Here is a 21,510-nt window from a genome sequence, read left to right as displayed (position 1 = left end):
TCTTTTTTAAATTTATTTATTTGCATTGAAATATACAGCCAGGGCTTGCAATAGCAGCCAGGCTTCTCTGTGGTTTGAACTCCTGCTTCGGGGGCTCTGCAGCTGGACGAATGTGAATAGATAAATAGAGTCGGATGGGACAGCCACATCATAGAGGGAATAACGCACCATAGGAAGGTTTTTCTATGCTGAAACCCAAACTCAAAGGATGCTGGTGGCAGCGTGGCTTGGCAGCTGTAGCAGAACAGCCAGAGTCACCCCGAGTCGCCCTGCCTCAGTTTCCTTAGTTGTTTTGGGGCTGCAATGCTCATTACATTGAGGTGTATTTGCTAGTGGTTTGAAACATCTCCTGAAGAAAACAGCAAGCAAAGATTATTCGTATTTAAATAGATAATGGATAGGTGGCATGAAGTGAAAATAAATCTTGTAGCAGACCCTTGTGCAGTCCAGGCCTTCTCAAGCCGAGGGAACGAGCACATTGCCACTCACTCTTGGGTTATTCCAGCAGCGTCACACTGGAACTCTTTGGATATAGCTGGAGAGCCAAATGAAAGAACAAGGATTTCTTGTTTCAGAGAAAATCCCAGGGACGAGGCATTTTGGTGGTAGCTAGAGACTTGCTGCTGGCTCAGCTGGAGACTCGGGACACCCTGTCACCGTGTGACCTCCAGCTGCTGCTGTGTCACATTGGCAAGTGTCACTTGCCCAAGGTGCTTGTGGGGCTATTCGAGTCACCCTGGTGCCGGTCAGCTCCCTGGTGCGTTGCTGCTGGTCGCACAGATGGTCTGCACTGGGGGCTCCTGCAGATCCCCCCCCCCCCCCCCCCCGCATGGCCTGGGCTGGAGTGGCAAAGGTTGGGGGCATCTGCAAACACACTGCTGGGGGTGCATCTGCCCCCCTCCCCCCCCGCAGTTTCTGCCCAGCCCACCCCCCCCAGCACTGCTCACCCCCCCCAGCCAAGGCTGCCCACCCCCCCGCTGCCCGTACACCCCGGCGCAGGTTGCCTGCGGGACGCGGGGTGAGGGTTGCTGGGTGCAGGGTGCGCGGTGGGGGGTGCTGGGAGCGGGGAGCAGGGTTTGGGGGGGTTTCGGGTGGGTTTGGGTGCCGCGGGCCGGGTGCGGCAGCGCGAGCTGCCAGCTCCCCCTGGTGGCCGAGGCCCGACCCCGGCCGAGCCGCTCGGCGTCCCCCGGGGATGGGCCCAATCGCGGCTCCGGCAACGGGCAGGGCCGGGGCGGGGGGGGACGGACCCTTTCCCTGGGAGCCGCGGCTGGGGTGGGCGACGGGCACCTCCCGCCTCCCACCGCCGCTGCAGGACAGGGATTCCCCCCCCCCCCCCCCCGCCAGAGGGTGCACCCACCTGGGGTCACCCCCCCCCCCCCCCCGCGTGTGACGAGTGCGTCCCAGCACACCGCGCACCCTTCCGCGGTGCCCACCCCATCCCCAAGTGCCCCTGGGCACGGTGGGCACCCCTGCCCTGCGTGCACCCCACCGCGTTGCGCGCCCCGCGTTGTCCACTCCGCTTTGCTTACCCCCACCTGCCCCGCGAGCAACGTGCCCTCCTCCGGCAGCAGCTCTCGGGGTCCTGCAGGCTGGCAAACAGGGTCCAGGGCTCCAAGCCGCCGTGCCCCCCCAAAGCGATGCCACCCCTGCCTGCACCCACGGGGCAGCCAGCTGCGCCCTCACCCCGGCGTTAGGTATCTCTAATACATTTCTCCTCCTCCACCTCCCATGCACCCAGCACACACGGCAGGAAAAACCCCAGGAGGACAAATCTGCCAGGTTTATTCCAAACAAGACTTTATTCACAAGGCAAGACACTGGGGCCAGGCCAGCACAGCCTGCAGGAAGCCCGACCTGTCCTCCAGCAAGGACCAGGGACCCATTCTCCCACAGGGACGGCTGGGCAGGAGAGCCCTCGAGGAGTTGGGGCCACCACTGACGCTGGGGGGTGCAGTGGGACATCTGCCTCCCGCCACAAATCCCCGAGATTTGTTTTCCTCCAGGCTGTTTTGGAAGGCAACACCGGCCGGTCCTGGGTCCTGGTACACAGCCGGTCCCCCAGAGCCCCTCCAAAAGGCACCGCAGTCCCGGGGCACCAAGCGAGACGACGACAGCAGCTGGTGAAAACCAAACCCTCCCAAGGCAAGGCGGTGGTCTCCGCTAGAAGAGGGTATGGAGGTACCGCCAAAGGCACCGACAAACATGGAGATGGTAAGAGCTTTATAAACATCTTCAAGTTTTTCTCAGCCCTTGCTGATTTTCCCTGCTTGGCACTTCATGCCTTTCAAATTAAAACAGAAAACCTGCAAGAAGGCACAACCCAGCATAGCAGCTCCAGCATGCAGAACCTGAGGCCGAGGCAGAGCTGGGGCTGTCCCCAGCCTTCAGGGACAAGCAGGATGCCCGGGGCCACCTTAGCTGAAGTCTCGGTTCGGCAGCACCAGCGGAGCCACCAACGTCCAGAGGTAGAGCAGGAGCCCGGCCCAGCTGGAGCAGATCTTCACCCACACGGCCGTCCAGGGGCTCGTCAGCACCCGCAAGCTCTCATCAGGCCTGAAACAGCAAACAAGCAGGCGGCACCCGTCACTGTGCTGCGCCTGCAGGGTGGCATGGCGAGTATGGCGGGCAGCAACTGCACTGGGGAAGGATGGAGGCTGCGAGCACCGAGCCACAGGTGCAATGCAAAGAGCACGGAGGAGAGAGCGGAGGAACCCCGTGCCTGCAGCCACGCAGCTCCTGGCAGCTGCCTGCAGCTCACCCAGGGGATCTGACCCCACCGCTGCAGCCTACAGCACCCCAGGGGCTGGGTCCCTGCTCCCCCCACATCCCAAGGGATCCCGGGCTGCACCAGAAGATGCTGCAGTAGACGGATAGTGAGCCCAGGCACAACCTGCCACAGGCAGTCCTATGCTACCTAAAAATAATTAACATGATTAGGGTGCACATTAAGTGGGCTTGCACACAGACGCATCTCAGCAAACAGCTCTGCCCAGCGCAAGAGCAGGGAGGACACCAGGAGAAGCGGATGCAGAGGAAGGGGGACAGTCCCTGGTCCCCACGGGGGCTCTGCCCACCTGTACCAGTTGGTGAGAGTCATCATGATGTAGAGGGCAGCGAGGAGGAGGCAGAGGTGGAAAAAGGTGTAGTTGTAGGACACGCCGTCCTGCTCGTTGTCGTAGGCACGGTGCAGCCCGCTCTCCATGGCCACTGCCTCACTGCCCGCCCCAGCTGCGCTTTCCTCCGTCAGCATCAGCTTGTTGACCTCCGGGTGGTCCGAGGAGCGGATGCTGCAAGCAGAGGGAGAGCAGGCTCAGGGCTGCCTGCCTGCTGCCTCCTCGGCTGCCCCCCAGCCCGAGCGGGGCCATCCCCAGGACAGGCAGGGCAGTTTGCGGGATGCAGCTTGTGTGGAAACCCTAAAAGCTGCACCCACAACCACTCAGGGCCACCTGGCTGTGTCCCTGGGGACTGGGACAGCTTTGCAAGAGGCACTTAGTGACAAAAACCCTGGCCCAAGCTACGACCTCCCCTCCAGCATCGTCTTTCCCCAAAAGTCTCCCGATGCCTCTCTGCTGCGGGCAGGCAGAGGGACAGTGCAGTCCCCGGGGACATGAGCCAAGTCCTCACCTGATGAAGAGGGTGCAGAGGATGAAGATTATCAGCCCCACAATGCTCGGGGCGTCCCACCAGGTTGTCAGCAGCGGGGTGGCTGTCGCTGAGACGGTGCTGTTCCTCACCAGCAGCGTGGGGTTACAGGTCTGGGCTGGGGAGGACATGTAGGGAGTTCAGCACCTTTCCTCAGCCCCCAGAGACCCAGGGGTGAAAAACAACCACCCCAGCATGTGGTCCTGCCCTGTGCACCACCCTCCCAAACCCGAGGCCGCATCCTGCTTACTTGGTACGTTGGCCAGGGCGGACCAGGTGACGTAGATGGTGTAGAGGGTGATGAGGGATGCCTGCAGCAGCCCCGAGTGCGGCTGAGCATCCTGCAAACGCAACGGCAGGTGCTCAGGGCTGGTTGTGTACCCCGCGGTGTCATGGCCACTGGCCTCCCAGGTGCCCCCCACTGCCTCACCTGGATCTTGGGCAGTATGGACACAACAGAGATGATGAGGCAGAGGATGAGGTTGATGCTGATGAGGACCTTGCCCTCTGTGCAACCCTCGGGCTTGGTGTAGTAGATGTAGAGCAGCACTATGGCCGCAATGGAGGTGGCATAGAAGATGAAGGTGAAGATGCAAAGAGCTGGGGGAGAAAGCAAAAAGGAACGAGGCTGGAGCAGAGCCCGAGTCTCCACGAGCTCAGTGTCACCCAATCCCAGGATGAGCTTCCCCATCCCTAAACCCTTTGCAGTGCCAGCCATACCGACCTGCGTACCAGCCCTTGGCATTGCTCTCGCCCGCATTGTGCAGCCACAGCTGGCTCCAGGAGTGGGCAAAGTCGATGAGGAGGACGAGCTGGATGAGGATGAAGAGGAAGGAGCCGACCACACCAAAGTAAAACCAGACTTGAGGGCAAGAGAAAAACCAGTTAAGAGCAGGGAAAATGGGAATTTGGCAATGGGGCACATGGCAGCAGGGGTGCCAGCTCCAGCGCCAGGTTTGATCCTGTGCTGAGGGTTAACCCAGAGATGCAGAGGACAGTGCGGGCAGCTCCTCACCTGAGGTGAAGGCACCGTCAGGGATGTAGAAGGCCCCCACTGTGATCCCCACCAGCACCAGGAACTTGAAGAACCAGAAGCTGTGGCAGGAGAGAGGAGGCATGGTCTGCAAGCAGGAACCCAGTGGGGAAGAGGGAGGCTGGCCCTTCCCCACACCAGCATCCCCCCCCAGGGATGAACGCTCACCCGTTCTGCACGGCAGCTCGCGGGTCCTTGCTGCTACGCACACACACCATGAGCAGAGCGAAGAGGAAGAAGAAGGCGGCCATGGCGAAGCCCATACGGTACACGGCTTTGTGGCCCAGGAAGCTGCTGCAGTCGACGTGGGTCTGGACCCCCAGGACCGACCCGCTGCCTTCACAGAAGCCGGGGAGCTGCAAAGGTGATGGGAGGGTGAGCATCACGCCAGCATCCCGCACCCATCACGAGCCCTGGTGCCACCAAAGATGGGCCAGCCCATGATTGCTCCACTGCCACCCATAAAGCAAGCCGTTGGCCTTCCTGGGGACAGTGGTGGGGTGACACAGCTAAAGCCACCCTGCAGGTCAGTGGAAAGCTGGGATGAAACCAACATTTCCCAAAAACCCTAGCCCAGCCTTCGCATTAGGTCAGCCAGCAGACCTCAGCTCCCTGCATCTGAAGTCCCACCTCCATGACTGCAAGTCACTTGGCCAGTGGAACCCCAAAAACAGGACATAGGAAACTTTCCTGGGAGACATCTGGGCAAACTAGATAATGCATAAAATTATCCCACTGCATTTTCCCTTCAGTGGAAAGCTGGGGTTAATAATACCCTCTCCCAATGAGATGCTCAGAAAAAAAGGAACAGAAGCAACATCATGCCCCAAAAATTCACTTTCTGATTCAGTCTCATGTACCTGCCACAAGCTAAACCTCTTCCCTGTGGTGAACAAGCCCAGGACCTCCAGGAGTTATTTACCTTGTGCAGCTCCTTCTCCACGCCAGGGATTATCATAATGATGGACACAAGGGTGCCGAGGAAGAGGAAGAAGGTGAAGAGGAGGCGCGAGACAGTGGAGTTCTTGGCCGAGGGGCAGCAGCCGCAGAGCAGGCATGGTGCAGAGCCGCAGAGACAGGACACCTGCAACGAGAGCATCGCTGCATCGGAAGGGTCAAAGTTGTCCCCAAAACACGTGCCCAGGTCAAACCGTAAGGAGAACTGCCCAGCAATCCACACCACTGCACCAGGGGCTTTGCTTAGAGCTTCTCGCCAGCCAGCATCACAACCTGTACCCTGCGGGACCTCATGGAAATGGCCCCAAATCCCCCCCAAAAGTTGCTGAAAACCAAAAAAGCCACAGGAATGGGTTCACTGTAATAACCAACCAACTTGGAAAATGACACCAAGAGTCTGGGAGACACCCTCATCTTCTTTTTTGCTCCCCAGCAATTGCATGCAAAAAAAGGCTCTGGTCCAAACAAAGCACTGCCCTGCAGGAGCTTCTTTTCTTTACCAAATAAAATGAGTTTGTAAAATAATTTAAGGCTGCCTTTCCAATCCAGTACAGTGCCATGGTTTAAGCCCAGCCAGCAATTAAGCACCATGCAGCCACTCACTCACTCCCCTCTGACCCGGTGGGATGGGGGACAGAATTGGGAAAAAAAAAGTAAAACTCATGGGTTGAGATAAAGACAGTTTTAATAGGACAGAAAAGGAAGGGGGGGAAATAATAGTAATAATAATAATAATAATAGAATACACAAAACAAGTGATACACAATACAATTGACCCTGAGCCACAGTGTCCCCCAGCCAACTCCCCCCAGTTTATATACTGGGCATGACGTCGTCACATGGTATGGAATACCCCTTTGGCTCGTTTGGGTCAGCTGTCCTGGCTGTGTCCCCTCCCAACTTCTTGTGCACCCCCAGCCTCTGCTGGCAGGGCAGTATGAGAAGCTGAAACGTCCTTGACTTAGTATAAACACTGCTTAGCAACAACTAAAACATCAGTGTGTTACCAACATTATTCTCATCCTAAATCCCAAACGCAGCACTATACCAGCTACTAGGAAGAAAATTAACTTTATTCCAGCCAAAACCAGGACATACAGGATGGGGAAAACACTGATATCAGCATCATGGGGAAACTAGCTTGTTCTGCCATCCTTCTCCTTCCCCAAAGGCCACTTTACAGGTGGGGAAACTGAGGCACAGCATCCCTGGGAGTCCATGGTGGGTCCTGGGTTCCTAAAGCCAGCATTGGCAGCACTGCCAGGTGCATGCTTACTCCAGGGTCTCCCATTGCTGTGGGGAGCTGGGCAACTGGGGAAACCCCAGCTTAACGAAACTCAACTTTACTACCTAGCAAAACACTGGTGGGGGTTTCCTGCACAAGGATTGTGCAGCATAAGGCTTGCAGGGAGAAAAAGGAGATTTTTATTAAACTATATTCTTAGACTTCCCTGGTTCCTGCAAGCCATCGCCAGAGGAGCGTTAGGGAGATGCTGTTTGCATCCCACCAGCTCGGCTGGGCTGGGCTGAGTTGAGTTGAGTTTTGCTGCTCCAGTATACACTGTTGTCACCAGCTTGTCCGACAATTTGGGTATCTACCTGCCAATTCAATACCTACAAAGTTTGGGAATGCATCAATCATTTGCCTTAGAGGAAGAACAGCTGCAAGCGTTTTGTATAACAAGTTTTAAAGGCCATGACGGGGCAGGAATGCAGGATATGGCCATAGCCAGCCCTGACTGTGACATCCCTGAGCTGGGTGGGGAAGATTTTCAGCCTCTTAATCACCCATGCCACCCCCAGGATGTCCTGGCTTGCGGCCACATCCTGAAACCCCTATTTTCCCAAAAAAGGGTGAAGTTGGAGAATAACTAGGGCATTTTCAGGCAAGAGAATGGAAGAAGCTTTTTGGGATGGCCTGTCACTGCTGGGTCACTAATACACTCATGTGAGCAGAAGGTCCCATGTTCAATATTTGGGGAAAAAATAGGGGAATAAGGTATCTCGCGGGTTTGCATTGAAGACGCCACACTCTCGGGATTTATCGGGGTTGGTTGGGGAAGTAAACCCAACATCTCACATCAAGGCAAAGCAGGTGTCTGTGCCCTCCTTCCCGCTGAACCAGGAGCCAGCGTTGACCCCATGTAAACAAACAGATGGGCTAAAATGCTAAATAAAACATCAAGGGACCAAAAAACTAAATTAAAACTAAATTCCCAACTCTGCCCCACTCCCCATGGTGTAAGCGGGAACAGTGAGGCTCTCAGGACAGACAGCCCAAGCAATGCAGCAGCAAAATACACCCCAAGTCCTCTGAAATAGGGAAACTTCAGGCTATTTCCTTTTTTTTTTTTAATATTTCACTGAAGCCATCACACGCCCACAGCCTCACCTGTCCCACGCATTGGCCCAGGGAGCAAAGAGAAATCCCCAAGCAGGTACTGGCAAGCTTCCAGCTACAGGTATTGCCTAGAGACCAACTGGAATTAAATATTCGGAGTTTGTTTAAAATACTACTGCTTTGCTTTTAAAATATTTTTCTGTAGCTAAAACACATTCCCAAATCCACTTATTTAAAAATTTAGACCACTGGGCATTTTTAACTCCTGTATCACAGGCAGCTTCTTCCTAGGAAATCCTGTGACCATCTTTTGTCCTCAGCAAACTACCTTCCCTCTACTTACAAGCTAACTTCATTGATTTATTTTGCTTTTGATACTTCATTTCTTCCCTTTGAACAGCTCTTCCTCTCCTGCACTTGAGACACATCAGCCAGCCAGATGTACTTGCAAGCAGAAGGGTTCAGCTCTCTCCCACTATTAAGGGATGTGCACATGTTGTGTGTTTATTATGGCTACGTACTTCCTAATTGTGCCCAGCAATCAATATTAATTAAATATCACTACATATCAACACAAATGTACATTTCTCATGTGTAAGAAATGGACGTGGCAGACAAGAAAACCAGATGTTGAGCTGCTCTGTGCGCAGGACATCAAACCTGCAGCTCCCTCATCCAGGATGCTCACGGATGCTCATGAGCAATCACTTTGATGCCCCCGAATCACTAGAGGTGTCTTTGAATTTCTTTTTGAAACACAAGCACATCATTATGAGAAAAATCACCATCTTCCTGATTTATTCCTCTCTACCCACATCCCAGCCCCACGTCCCAGCCCCACCAGAGGCTGTGCTGAGCTGACAGTACCCACGGGAGCTGGGATGGGTGAGAGAGCCCTCGCATCCCACAGGGACCCTCATTCCACCTCTCCAGGAGCTGCTCAAGGGACATCACTTCATGTTTTCAACTTGAAGGCAAGAAAAAACAGCCTTCAGTTAGAGACTGCTTCCTTTCAGGCTCATTAAATGCACCACTTGCACTAGAATGCATTTAAATGTGCCACCATTACCATATTTCCCCTTTTAATAAAAAAAAGAGAACAACAAAAATCCCTTTTAAGGCAGGATTACTGCATTACTTCACCTGACCTAGCAAAGCACCTTAGTGCACCCTTAACTTTAAGCACATCAATACCTCCAGCTCCTCTCCTTTCAGTGCCAGCTGAAACAAAAAGCACCAGTCCTAAAATCACTGAAACCAGCCTGGAAAATCATGAGGTTTGCTGTTGTTTAGGAGATTGTTGGATTTGAGGGTTCAGCCTCACATCCAAACACCACTGAAGACTTGCAGGAGGCACAGGCTTGGGTGTCACGTTTTCCCTGGGGTCGGTGCAGGTGGATGGGGGTGCAGGGGTGTCCACAGGGCCAGGATGGAGCTGGGCTGAAGGAAATCCTTGCTCCACGTACAGCCTCCAAACCCTGTGGTTGACCTCTGAGAAAGCTGCAGGTGGATGAGGTAGTTTCTAGTATGAGGTTTTGGGGAGCCCACAGCATCCCTGGAGCCTGCCGAGGTTTATTTTCAAGGATGACTCTTAGAGGGCCAACCTCCATGGCAGTATTTCAGGTTTTGCAGCCTTTTGCAACCATGGGAGTGCAACTGCCAAGGTAATGGGGTACAGCAGCCCAGTTCCGCTGACCTGCTTTGTGCAGCAGTAATGTGAGTCCCGTGTCACCCGGTGCCTTTTTTCACAGCTCCTGGTGCCCTTCTTGGGTATCCCCCTTTAAGCACCTTTGCAAAGGAAGCAGATCCCTTGTGCCATGTGCTAATCTGACCTGCTGCCCGGGCACCTCTTGAATTCAGTCTTTCTCTTTAAAAAGCAAATGGGTTAAGAGCAAGGAAAATCCTCCCATGTTAAGGCAGCACTGGACACCCTTTTGTACACCTCCTTTCAAAGACTTTCAAAGATGCCCGTAAGTATGAACATGGCCAAGGGCCAAACAGCAGGATGGAAAAAGCCAACTGAGGGAAGTGGCTGCAGCATGAGAGCGGTGGATTAATGAGGAAGCATCGGTTTTCAGCTGCTGCAGATGAAAGATTAACCTCTCCAGTTTCGCTGTCGAATTCCTTATTAAATCCAGCTCACCTCCAGTGCAACTTGCACATAAGGGCTGCTGTGCCTCCCCTGCCTGGTGACTAGGAGAGAGTGGCCAGAGCCGGACAAGTACTGTCCACCCAGTCCAACACAGGGAAATGGAACAACATGAACCCAATTACACCAGCCCAACTACACCACCCCAGCAACACCAGTCCAACTACACCAAACAACCCCACCACCCAAACAACACCAGTCCAACTACACCAGCCCTACACTACCAGCCCAACACCACATCTTCTGCAAGCTGCCCTCGCCCCAGCAAACTCAGGAAGGCAGAGACTGAGTCAGCCAAAAGCAATGCCGAGCAACCAGTCTTTATCTCCTGTTAAATGAATAACCCGGCAGGTTAATCAGTACCAAACCCACTGGATCAGGCACAGGCTCTGGAGGCTGGTGGCTCTCATGTCTGGCAGGTGGCTTTGCCTTGGTACAACGAGGCTGATAGTCCCCATGAGGTTCCCAAACAATGCCAGAGGGCTGCACTTGCCCCTGGGGTTTGCTTAGGCTTGGGCTGGCTTCTGCTGGCAAACACCAACCCTGTCCCGCAAGGAAGGCAGCTTGAGACCACCACACTGCTCGTGGCAGCAGTGGGCAGCCTGGCAAATCACTGGAGGCAGAGAAAGGGAAATTTTTTCTCACATGGTGCAAAGTTTCACTCAGGAACAGCTTGTAGAGTTTTAACGGGACAGTGCTGAAGAGATGGCTTGATAATCTGATGCTGCTTTGAGTCAAATGATGCAGGCTGACCAGAAGGACTTAGTTCAGATTTTCTTATTAAAAATTAAAAAAAAAAATACAAAGATTGGGGGTTTTGTTTGGTTTGGGGGGGGTGGGGTGGGGGTCCCCTGTTGTGGTTTTTCAGTTCAGAATTGAGCTAAAACACCCCTTTAGCCAACCAGCCCCAGGAATAAGGGGACTATTATATAGGAATATATATATAATAAGGAATAAGAGAACTAAACCTGTATAGCAACTCTATCCTGTTACCATGGCCTGAGCCAGAATAGGTTTTTTGGGGAAAAAAACCCAGAACTAGGCCAGAAACCTCCCCAGCCCTGCTCCAAAGTAACTCCCTGCTTTTCTGACACCTGCCCATAAGAAAAAATATCGGACGTGTTACAGACGGAGGCCTTGCAGACCGCCCTCCGTCCGATCTTCCATTTCAAAAGCTCCCGTTCGTTAAACCTGCAAAACTTTGAGGTCAAGTTGCGAAACTGGCCCCATTTCCAGGTCTCCAGGCCAGCGGCTCTTGGGTTGCTCTCGCAGCCCTGCCTTGGCCCCGTGCCCGCAGGTGAGGCAACGCCGGCCGTCGAGCAGCCGCCTGCGTCACCGGGCACGGCACCCCGAATCACGCACCCTGCACCCTCCCTGGGCCACGGCACCCCACGCAGAGCCTCCCCCACCCATGGACCTGCACCCCCCCCCCCCCCCCCATCCTGGCTCTTACTCCATCCCCAGCCCCGCCACTTTGGGGCTCGGCAGTGAGAACCAGGCAGGACCCCCGGCCTCTCAGCATTGCATGGGTGCAGGGGGACCAGGACCCCCCCCACTCCCCCAGGTGTAGGGGGGGCATCATTCCTCCAGCTCCCCACATCCCCCAAGCGCAGTGGGGTCCGCTCGGGGTCTCCCCTTCGTACCCCCGGGTGCAGTGGGATGCCCTGCTCCGGGGGTTCCCTCCATCCCCCCGGGGGTCCCCTCATCCCCCCGGGGGTCCCCTCCCTCCATCCCCCCGGGTGCAGCGCGGCGCACCCTCCGGGCTTCCCTTGGACCCCCCGCGTCTCCTCAGCCCCCCCCCCCCGGGTGTACCGGGCCCCATCCCCGGGGCGCCCCTCAGACCTCCCCGGGCCTCCCCCGAACCCTCCTCCGGACCCCCGGCACCAGCGGCTCCCCCGCCCCCGGGCCGCGCCCGCCGCTGCGGCGTTGGGACCCGGCGCAGCCCCGCTCCCCGCCTCGGTCCCGTTCCCCCCCCCCCCCGCCGCCGCCGCCGCCCCCCTCCCGGGCCGGCACTCACGCAGCTGAGCAGGGAGCAGACGCCGAGACAGGCCCCCATGGCGCGGCCGCGGCTGCCGCCGGCTCCCCGCTCCCCTCCGCCACCGCGCTGGCTCCGCCCGGGCCGGCCCCGGGGCCCCGAGCTCCCGCCGCGCCTCCCCCCGGGGCGGCCCCCGCGGCGGCGGGGGCGGGTCCCGGGTCCCTCCCGACCGCAGGGGAGCCCCTCCACCGCCGCCCCGAGCTCCTCGGACCAGAGGGAGCGGCAGCCCCGGCCCTGCCTTCACCGCCGACCGCCGAGGGGACCCCGCCGACACCGTGGGCCCGGGCCGGAGCGGGGGCTCTGGGGAGGACGGCCGGGCCCGCAGCGCCGGGGCTCTCTTTCTTTCCCCTCGAAGCAGCCCGCGGGCAGGGCCCGGCTCCTCCGAGGGGTCCCGAGGGGTGTTTTGAGTGTGTTCGCGGTGAACCGGGTCCCCTCGAAAAGGCCGGGTCGGGGGTCGGGTCCCCCCCCGCCGCCTGTCCCCAGAGCAGCTGAGGGTGCTGCAGGGAGCCTGGGGTCACCTGGCACCCGGCTCCAGGAGAGAAATTAATGAAGCCCTGGGATTTCGGTGGTTGAATGCCGCCTGTGCTGCCTGATGGGACCTTGCTGAGGGCTGCCGAGGGCAGACATGGGGTCAGTGACTGCGCTTGAGGCCCAGGAAGAGCGGAGTGCTGGGCTACGCCTGGCCATCAAGTCCTACAAGTCCAGCACGCCCACCAGCTCCAGCCCACCCACCGTCTCAGAATCACAAAATCACAGCATGGCTGAGGCTGGCCGGGACCTCTGGAGGTCATCTGGTCCAAGCCCCCTGCTCAAGGAGGGCCATCCAGAATCAGTTGCCCAGGACCGTGTCCAGACGACATTGGAATATCTTCAAGGATGGAGACTCCGCAGCCTGCCTGGGCAACCTGTGCCAGCGCTTGGGCACCCTCACAGTAAAAAAAGTGTTTCCTGATGTTCAGAGGGACCCTCCTGTGTTTCAGGTTGTGCCCACAGCCACTGATCCTGTCGCTGGGCAACACTGAAAAGCGCCTGGATCCGCCCTCTTTGCACCCTCTCCTCCGGTATTTACATACGTTGATGAGATCCCCCCTGAGCCCTCTCTGCTCCAGGCTGAACAGTCCCAGCTCCCTCAGCCTTTCCTCATACGTGAGGCGCTCCAGTCCCTTCATCACCTTCGTGGCCCTTTGTTGGACTCTTTCCAGTACATCCCTGTCTCTTGTACTGGGGAGCCCAGCACTGGCCACAGCAGTCCAGGTGTGGCCTCAGCAGTGCTGATCACTGGATCACCTCCCTCGACCCGCTGGCAGTGCTTTCCCTAATGCAGGCAAGGACACCCTTCGCCGCTTTTGCAGCAAGGGCACGTTGCCGCCTCATGTTCAACCTGGTGTCTACCAGGTCCTATTCTGCAAAGCTGCTTTTCAGCTGGGTGGCCCCCAGCATGTCCCGGTGCCTGCAGCTGTTCTTCCCAAGGGGCAAGACTTTGCCCTTCCCCTTACTGAAGTCCGTGAGGTTCCTGTCAGCCCATTTCTCTGGCCTGACGAGGTCCTTCTGGATGGCAGCATGACCTCTGCTATACCAGCTACCCTTCCCAGTTTGGTGTCATCTGCAAACTTGCTGAGCCTACACTCTGCCCCATCATCCAGATCGTTAATGAAGATGTTAAACAGGACTGGACCCAGTGCAGACCCCTGGGGTACACCACTAGTGACTGGTCTCCAACTAGACTTTGTGCCACTGATCACCACGCCTGGGCCTGGCCATTCGGCCAGTTTTCAACCCACCTCACTGTCTGCTCATCCACCTGCATCAACAGCTTCTCTGTGAGGATCTTGTGGGAGACAGTGTCAAAGGCCTTCCTGAAGTCCTGGTAGACAATACCCACTGCTGTCCCCTCGTTTACCAAGCCAGTCTTTTCACTGTAGAAGTTCAAGTTTGCCAAGCACGTCTTCCCCTTAGTGAAGACATGCTGACTTCTTGTCCTTAATGTGCCTGGAAATGCTTTCCAGGTTTAGCTGCTCCATCACCTTCCCAGGGATCGAGGTGCGGCTGGCAGGCCCATAGTTCCCTGGGTCCTCCTTGCCCTTCTTGAAGATAGGAGTGACATTTGCTTTCCTCCAGCCTTCAGGCTCTTCTAGTCGCCATGATCAATCAAAGGTTGTCGAGAGTGGCCTCGCAATGACATCAGCCACCTCCCTCAGCACTCGTGGGTGCATCCCAGCAGGGTTCAGGGACTTACGTATGTCCAGTTTGCTTAAGCATCCCCTGACTTGATCCTCTTCTACCAAGGGTATGTCTTCCTTGCTCCAGACTTTCCCCTTGGTCTCTGGGACCTGGGATTCCTGAATATTGGTCTTGCAGGTAAAAAGGCAAAGAAGGCATTCAGTTCCTTAGCCTTTCCCATGTCCTGTGGCACCAGGTCTCCCATCTTCTGGAGCAATGGACCCATATTTTCCCTAGTCTTCCACTTGTTGCCCTTAGCAGCCCCTCTTGCTGGCTTTGACAACACACCTTCTAGCTCCAGCAGACCCCCCAGCTCCAGCAGACCTAACAGCCTGAACCCACTCCTCCTGCAGGACCAGATCCCGGGCAAGGGGGTACGAGGGGCATCTGCCTGCACAGAACCCAGGGTGCGAAGCTGGGGCTGGGCAGGCAGCCGGTCTCCCTGCTCTGCCTGCCCCGCCGGAGTCTGGCACGTCTGCTCAGAGTGGCGAATTCTGCTCTGCTGCTGGCATGCATAATTCAGGGGCTGAGATAAACTGGGATGTCCTAGCCCACTTCCAGACCCTAAATTTAGACAGCGGGGAAAGTACATGAGTATGTGGCAGCAGGCAGGCTTTGGGGGGCACGGGGCTGGGCCAGATGAGGAGCCAACATGCCTCCTGTCTCCTTGAGGAAGAGGAGGGTGTCACGCTTCTTGCTCCAGAGGTAAAGATCTAGGGTTCCGCCTCCGATCCGCGGTTGGCACAAATTTTAAAAAAGCTTTTCTAAGCCACCGTGGGCTCCCAAAAGCTGCCACCTGATTGCAGTCCTGCAACGGGAGAAGTCAGCACCCATAAATTGCTCACTGATCTCAGCTGATCTCGGGTTGCTTTTCCCTTTGGGAGAGGGCCGGGCTGTGCGCTGGGGACCTGCCCGGCCTGGCTGGGTGCGGGCACGGGTCTGGCAGCGACGGGCTGGCTCCAGGCTCAGCCCCCCGGGTGGGAGGCGGGGGCTCTGGCAGCTCCCATCTCTTCCCGGCTGGCCGTGGGAGCCCGGTGACAGCCGCAGCAGGAGTGTCCTTCGGTCCCTGTCCTCCCGGGAAGGACAAATCTGCCCGAGGGGTATTTGTCCCCTGGGTCCCGCTGTCCCCCTGTGCCTTGCCCGGGACGTGAGCCCGCTGGCACGCCGGGAGCAGAAATCCCACCGGCTCCATCGACCCTGGAGGGCACCAATCCTGCCCACACTGTCCCCTCGTCCCCTTTGACGACGCCACCAGATGGCAGTGCCGGTGTGAGACCGGCCACGGCAGTGGGGACGGTGGCTGGGCTCGGGCCCTGCCTGCTCCTGAGTGGCCAAGCAGGGCCCCGGCTGCCAGGATGGAGAGGGCTTCCCCCCCCCACCCGTGTCACAAGGGTGTCCCCACGCCTGGCTTTTGCTGGTGAGCAGAGTCCACGCCACCAGCCACAGCATCAGCCCCTTCTCGGGAGGTGGCTTGTGGTCGGCAGCAAGAGCTGCCCTGGGCCGGACCGGGACGCAGCGAGGCAGGCAGCAATGCCACAAGTGACAGAGCTGTGACAGTCCCCCCCGTGCACCAAAGGACACGCTGGTTTTACATCACCCTGCACACGGGGGAAGATGAGGAATGGGAGAGGACGGATGCTGCCAGAGCCCAGGGACGTGTGGCTGCCTCCAGCCCCCCCTGCAACAGAAACCCCCAGACCATGTCCCAGTGCTCAGCAGGGCTGGGAGCATCCTTGCCCATGGACCTTTTTTCTGCTTTACCTCCCTTTCCACTCCTCCCGCATCACTCAACATTCCTGAGGCACCAGGGGACATCTTCTTTCCCTCCCCTCAGTCTCTGGTTCCTTAGGGGTCAGGGTATCATTTTCTGCCTGCCGCAGGGGATTATAGGGCTGGGGATGGCACCAGACTGGCAGGCCAAGCACAGCTTGCCAGGGATGCCCTCCCACCCGGGAACCCGGGGGGGAAAACAAATGATCTCATGTGACTGTATCTGGGACAATACCAGCTTAGCCGTGGGCGCAGCCAGAAGGGTTCCTGCTGAGCCTGAGCAATGCTACTCATGGATAAACCTACATTACAATAATTAATAATAATTAATAATCGACTCTGTATTTGGAAAACCAGCTAAACCCATCAAGCACCTTTCCTCCAGAGCATCGTCTAGTGCAGGCAAATGCAGGCATGGGGTAAGGTGCATTTTTGGGGTGATGATTATGGGTTTGACGAACCCATAGTCCATGGAGCTGTTCTGTCTCTGACACCCTGGGGGCCAGCCCCGCTCCTGGATGGGACTTTTAGGGCACTCGGGACCCTTCCCCTCAGCCACCAGCTGCCATCACAGCCTTGTGGTTTGGGTGTTTTGGGGAACTGCTCCAAGATGTCAGGGTGCTGTTTATCCATGCTGGGAGGTGTGGGGGGTCCCCCTGCCCTTCCCAGGCTGCAAGAGAAGCCAGACAAGGAGGCCAGGGACAAAGCTAGCCCCGTTTACTTCCAGCAGTATATTTTCTCAGCTGTGCTGCCTCTCTCGGGGTTTCCAGCCCCCAGACAAGAAGGGGGACAGACAAAAAGCCAGTCTGGGATGGGAAGGACAAGTGCAAAAGTCCTGAGATTGAAGCATCTCCCTCCCCCCTTGTCTAAGGATGCCTTCGAGTCAGGGAATTAGTTTTCCACTAAGCTCTTCTGTAATAAACAGAGACACAGGAGGACTAGCAATGGGCGATTGCTTGGCCCTTAATTACAGACAGAGGCAGGGTGTTCAGGGTCACGGGAGCTGGGATTCAAACCCAGTGGAAATGAAGGGGATGATTTTCAGGAAGACCACTGCAGGCACCTTCAGAACCTTCTGTGCTTGAGCTCCTGCTTTGTCCCTTTTGTTTACCAGGACCCTCCCATCCTGCAACACCACAGGCTTAGCAGCCGAATACACCTCAAATGCATCAGCCCTTGAGACCAGCCCAACAGAGGAGCCTGATGGAAACAAAGAAAATCCTCTGAAACTAGTGATGGGCATCCCACCTGCTGGCATTGCTTCTGGGAAACCCACTGAGCATCGGGATTTGCATTTGGCACCCTCTTTGAGGACCTTTTGCCAGTTTGAGATATCTTAAAGGCCAGCGGGGCCATGTGGAGCTGATGTGGCTGGTGGTTTCTGCGATGAGCCATCACCAAACTTATCACTTGTCATCCAACAGGCTGAGGTCTTCTCCCCAAAGCCTCTCCCAGCTAGAAGAGCAAAGGGCTCTGAGGCCGAGAAACGCTGGCCGCCCTCCGTCCTTGAAGCTTGATTTAGCCTGGGCTTGCAGACACAGTGACTGACTGGAAAAGCTTTGGCATTTCCCTGCTGAGTTTGGACAGACGCTGTTTGTCTTTCTCGTGGCGGTGGCCAGATGCCTGGCCAGTGATGGATGGGAGTGTCGCGCAGGAGTTTCTGCGCTGTCACAACTGCTGGGTCTCTCATGGGGTGGAAAATCTGGGGAGGAGGTGACTCCACTGTGAGCTGAATAACGTCACCAAGGTACCAGGATCTGAGTCAACAGAGACGGCGGGGTAGGGAGGTGGGAGGAGGAAGAAGCAGGGTGAGACCTTGATCTGAAGGTCTCCTCAGTCCACCTGGCAGGAGGACCTGGTTCTTCCTTCATTCTCAGCCTGCAGCCTCCACACCACTGGGTGCTGCTGCTTTGTCGCTTGCCCCAGCTCTGGGTTTGAGCCCCCCAATTTGCTTTCCCAGCACCCAAAGGCTCCAGCCTTCCTCCAAACAACAGCACAAGCCTCCCCGAGACCCTCACCTGCATTTCCCAACATCCCCTGGGTGACCGGGTGTCCCCAGTGCCACCTGGGTGTCCCAGCCAGGGCAATGCTGAGGGGATTGCAAATTTGGGATGCCCTTGGAAAACTGCATATGGTGCAGGCAGTTTTCGAGCCTGTTCATTTTCAGCCTTAACGATTCTTCCTCTCGGAGAAATGGCTAATGAGCCATGGGGATCCAATTAGATTTCTCCAGTCAGCCTTTTGCCTCGTTCCTTGCCGTTTAAAATAAAAAAAAAAAAAAAAAGAAGAAGAAGAAAAAAAAGAAAAAACCCAACAAGCACCGGCGTGGAGACAATCAGATCAGTGTCTCCTTAATGAGTTCATGGCTCCGGCGGAAATATCTGTCTTTGACAGGAGAGGCAGAAACCGAGCTGCACGTGTGGGCGAGTGTGCTGTGGGGTGGGAGCCATGTTCACCCCTTTGCAGACCCTTTGTGGGATGCGGGTGAGCCCGCAGAGTGCCTCGTCAGGTTTCGGGTTTGCTCCCTGCACCAGGTGCTTTGCACAACACCCATCTGGATGCCCAGAGTCACTCAGCTGTTCTTTATGAAGCACAGCAGCAAGCTGGGGTTTTACACCATGTTTCTGTAGGATCAGAGATGCTAATAAAGCCCAGTTGCTCTCCAGCATAAAATACTCCAGCTTGGGTGGAAGGACCCCAGGAAACCCTGGGGTGGGAGAGGAGCGGGGCTACCAAGGTGGGGAGAAGTGATGAGATGCCATTGGGAGCATCACAGCAGCGGTGATGCTCACCTGGATGGGGATGAGACACCGCGGGGTGAAAGATGCCACCAGCAAGGACCTTGTTGTCCCCCCCCAGTGCTGGCAGACCCCACACCCTGTCCATGGTTGCGGCAGCTCTGCCGAGCCCCACGTGGCCCTGCCGAGCAGATTTTGCTTAGCTGCCTAGGCTATATTTAGCTGCCTGTAAAAGGGGTTAGCAAGCAGCGCTGGAGCCAGTGGCACAGCTAAGAATGTCAACGTAAGAGCAGCCAGGGATAAAAAAAGCCCAACCCAGGCACTGGGAGCTTTTCACAAATCCCTCTCGCTGCTGGAGGTGGAGGCAGGCAGGCAGGCAGGGCTGCAGGCCGCAACTGCATCCTCCCAGGGTGGTAGCAGCGAGTGATGGCTACTCGCCGTCCACTTGGTTGGTAATTTGACTGCTGTGATTTTGGGCTGATTTGGCTGGTTTGCAACATCCCAGCATTCAGCCGGATGGCAAGGGTCTGCTGGGGGAGAATGGGGCCTGAAATTTGGTGGTTTTGGTTAAATCCCAGGGCTTTTGGGGCAGGCATCCCCCTCCATGGACATGAGACAGTGGCAGGCAGGAGGGACAGCCTGCTCCCCCAAGCCGGGAGGTGTCTGTGAGGCTCCCTCCATCCCCATCCAGGCATCTGGAAGTTACTGGAGCATGAACAACAGATTTGAGTGCTTTTTTTTGCCCATGAAGACACCTTATTGGGACGCTTTCTTTATGCTCAGTTAACTTGAACACACCTTTCTTCCAAAGGCTCACCTCGCAGCCCCGATCTGGCCTCTTAAAGCAAAAACTGGGCAAGTCCCACCATGTCCCAGCTCTTCCCAAACCCTCCTGTGTTTCTATGAGCTCTTCTGCACTATCCCGACCTTGCCTGGGCTCACCACCTGCCTGTGCAGATGGGGCTGCTGCCCAGAAACATCAGATTTAAACCAATATAGGAGTTGATACATTGGAAAGGTCATTTCCAGAACTGTAGCTAATTTGTCCCAGAAATAATTTGCATGTTCCGCTTGTCCATTGGGGCAAGTGATGAATATTTCGATGGCTGGGCCCCAAGAGAGGCACTTAGAAACATTCGATGGGGACCTCATTTCCCTGGCGGGACAGCAGCTCTTGTGATGAACTGGAAGCAGGATAAGCCCCAAGCTGTGGCTACATCTGGCTGCATGATCCACCACGCCTTTGGGTCAGGAAAGAGCCTCTGCTGAAAAAAAAAAAAAAAAAAAAAAAAGACATCATTATTTTGGTTGAATTTTCCCATTCTGCTGGGAAAGGCTAAATTGCAGATGAGTTGCAAAGACCTGTGGAACTCATTGCAGGTGTTCAAGCTGCCTTGACCTACAGAAATATGAAAACCAGCTCATGTGCTATCCCCCATCGTGGAAGGGATACACTGGGCTGTGCCTGCACCCGAGGGCTGCTCGACTGCATGGCACAGTGGGGGAAGATCTCCACCACCTCCATCACGTTGTGCCCGGTGGGAGATGATGCTGCATAATCGATGTGCCCTGCGAAGGAGGGTGCAGCAAACCCAGATCCAGATGGCTGAGTACTCAGAGCAAGACGATGCCCAGGAAGGGCATTGCTATCTGCTGTGACCTTAACGTCTCCTATCAAGGTGGTATGGAGATGTCCAGACTTTCGTCTCAGCGTGACGCTCCACCCTGCCTGGTGACAAATTGCCTCCCTGGGAGGTGTTTGCTGGCATTTTCCCTCTTGTTTTAAATCCTCCAGGCAATGAGATGCTCTCACTGCCTTTGGCCTCTGAGATCTCATAGGCAGAATGGGTTTTCCCAAAGGTTGAACATGTTTTCTGCAGATCCATCCTGCAGAAGCCCCCTCCATCACTCTGGGCCTGGTACCCCCCATGCAGGGATGGCCCTGAGGCCATGTCCAGCTCAGGCTGATGGAAAGTTCCTGTCCCCAGCCAGGGAGCAACCTGCAGGTCCCCAAACCCTGTGACCCGTGTCCCAAAATAGCACCTTAACGGAGGGACTGACGCAGCCCAGGGGCGAGCTCGGCTCAGGAATAACCTTTCCTCCACGTCACCTACGTACCCAGCGAGAAATCAGGGTCTTAACTGGGCTGGAAATTAGGAAGATACGTCTAAAAGAGGAGCAGCAAATTTCTGCTTTCCCTCGGAGGTGACTTTTAGCCCAGAACAGAGCCTGCAGCACTGGGCAGGCAGGTGGAAAACAACCCTGCTCCTCCCCTGTCTGCACCCCTGGGCAGGGGGACGCTGCTTCCATCCCTGGGGGGCTGCCCCAGGCTTACGGCAGTTCGAGGGTTGGTGGCTTTTAATGACATTCCTGCATAAGTGGGATAAAGCAGCTTGGCAGCAGCAGCAGAAGGAAAATACCCTCCTGACCCCTTTTCCTCCCTATTGTGGACCCTTTTTTTTAGAAGAAAATAGGGTTTAAAGCAAGTGGCAGAGCAGGGAGTGGTCTGATACCGAACTCTCTGGTTTCACCTCCCTGATGGATAAAGCAGGGACTGTCCCAATGCTTGGGAGGGCACCGAGAGTATATTTTAGGTCCTCCATCAGCAGGGATACTCACCCTGCC

At 56.3% G+C, this 21,510-nt stretch overlaps 1 protein-coding gene across 1 annotated transcript; it reads right to left on the bottom strand.

The window, feature by feature from the left end:
* Nucleotides 1-1,780: 1,780 nt before the first annotated feature.
* SERINC2 (serine incorporator 2) lies at nt 1,781-12,241 on the bottom strand. Its single transcript, XM_049820217.1, has 10 exons — nt 12,140-12,241; nt 5,598-5,759; nt 4,844-5,031; nt 4,658-4,737; nt 4,367-4,504; nt 4,073-4,242; nt 3,893-3,983; nt 3,625-3,760; nt 3,075-3,287; nt 1,781-2,553 (listed from the first exon to the last, which is right to left on the bottom strand). The coding sequence occupies exons 1-10, from the start codon at nt 12,176-12,178 to the stop codon at nt 2,415-2,417; spliced, it is 1,356 nt and encodes a 451-aa protein (XP_049676174.1). The 5' UTR covers nt 12,179-12,241; the 3' UTR covers nt 1,781-2,414.
* Between the last annotated feature and the right edge of the window lie 9,269 nt (nt 12,242-21,510).

This window comes from Accipiter gentilis, chromosome 17 (assembly GCF_929443795.1).
Source record: "Accipiter gentilis chromosome 17, bAccGen1.1, whole genome shotgun sequence".
Taxonomy (NCBI): Eukaryota; Metazoa; Chordata; class Aves; order Accipitriformes; family Accipitridae; genus Astur; species Astur gentilis.
Note: the sequence above shows the minus strand (reverse complement) of the source record. Positions and strands in the feature narration are given on the sequence as shown.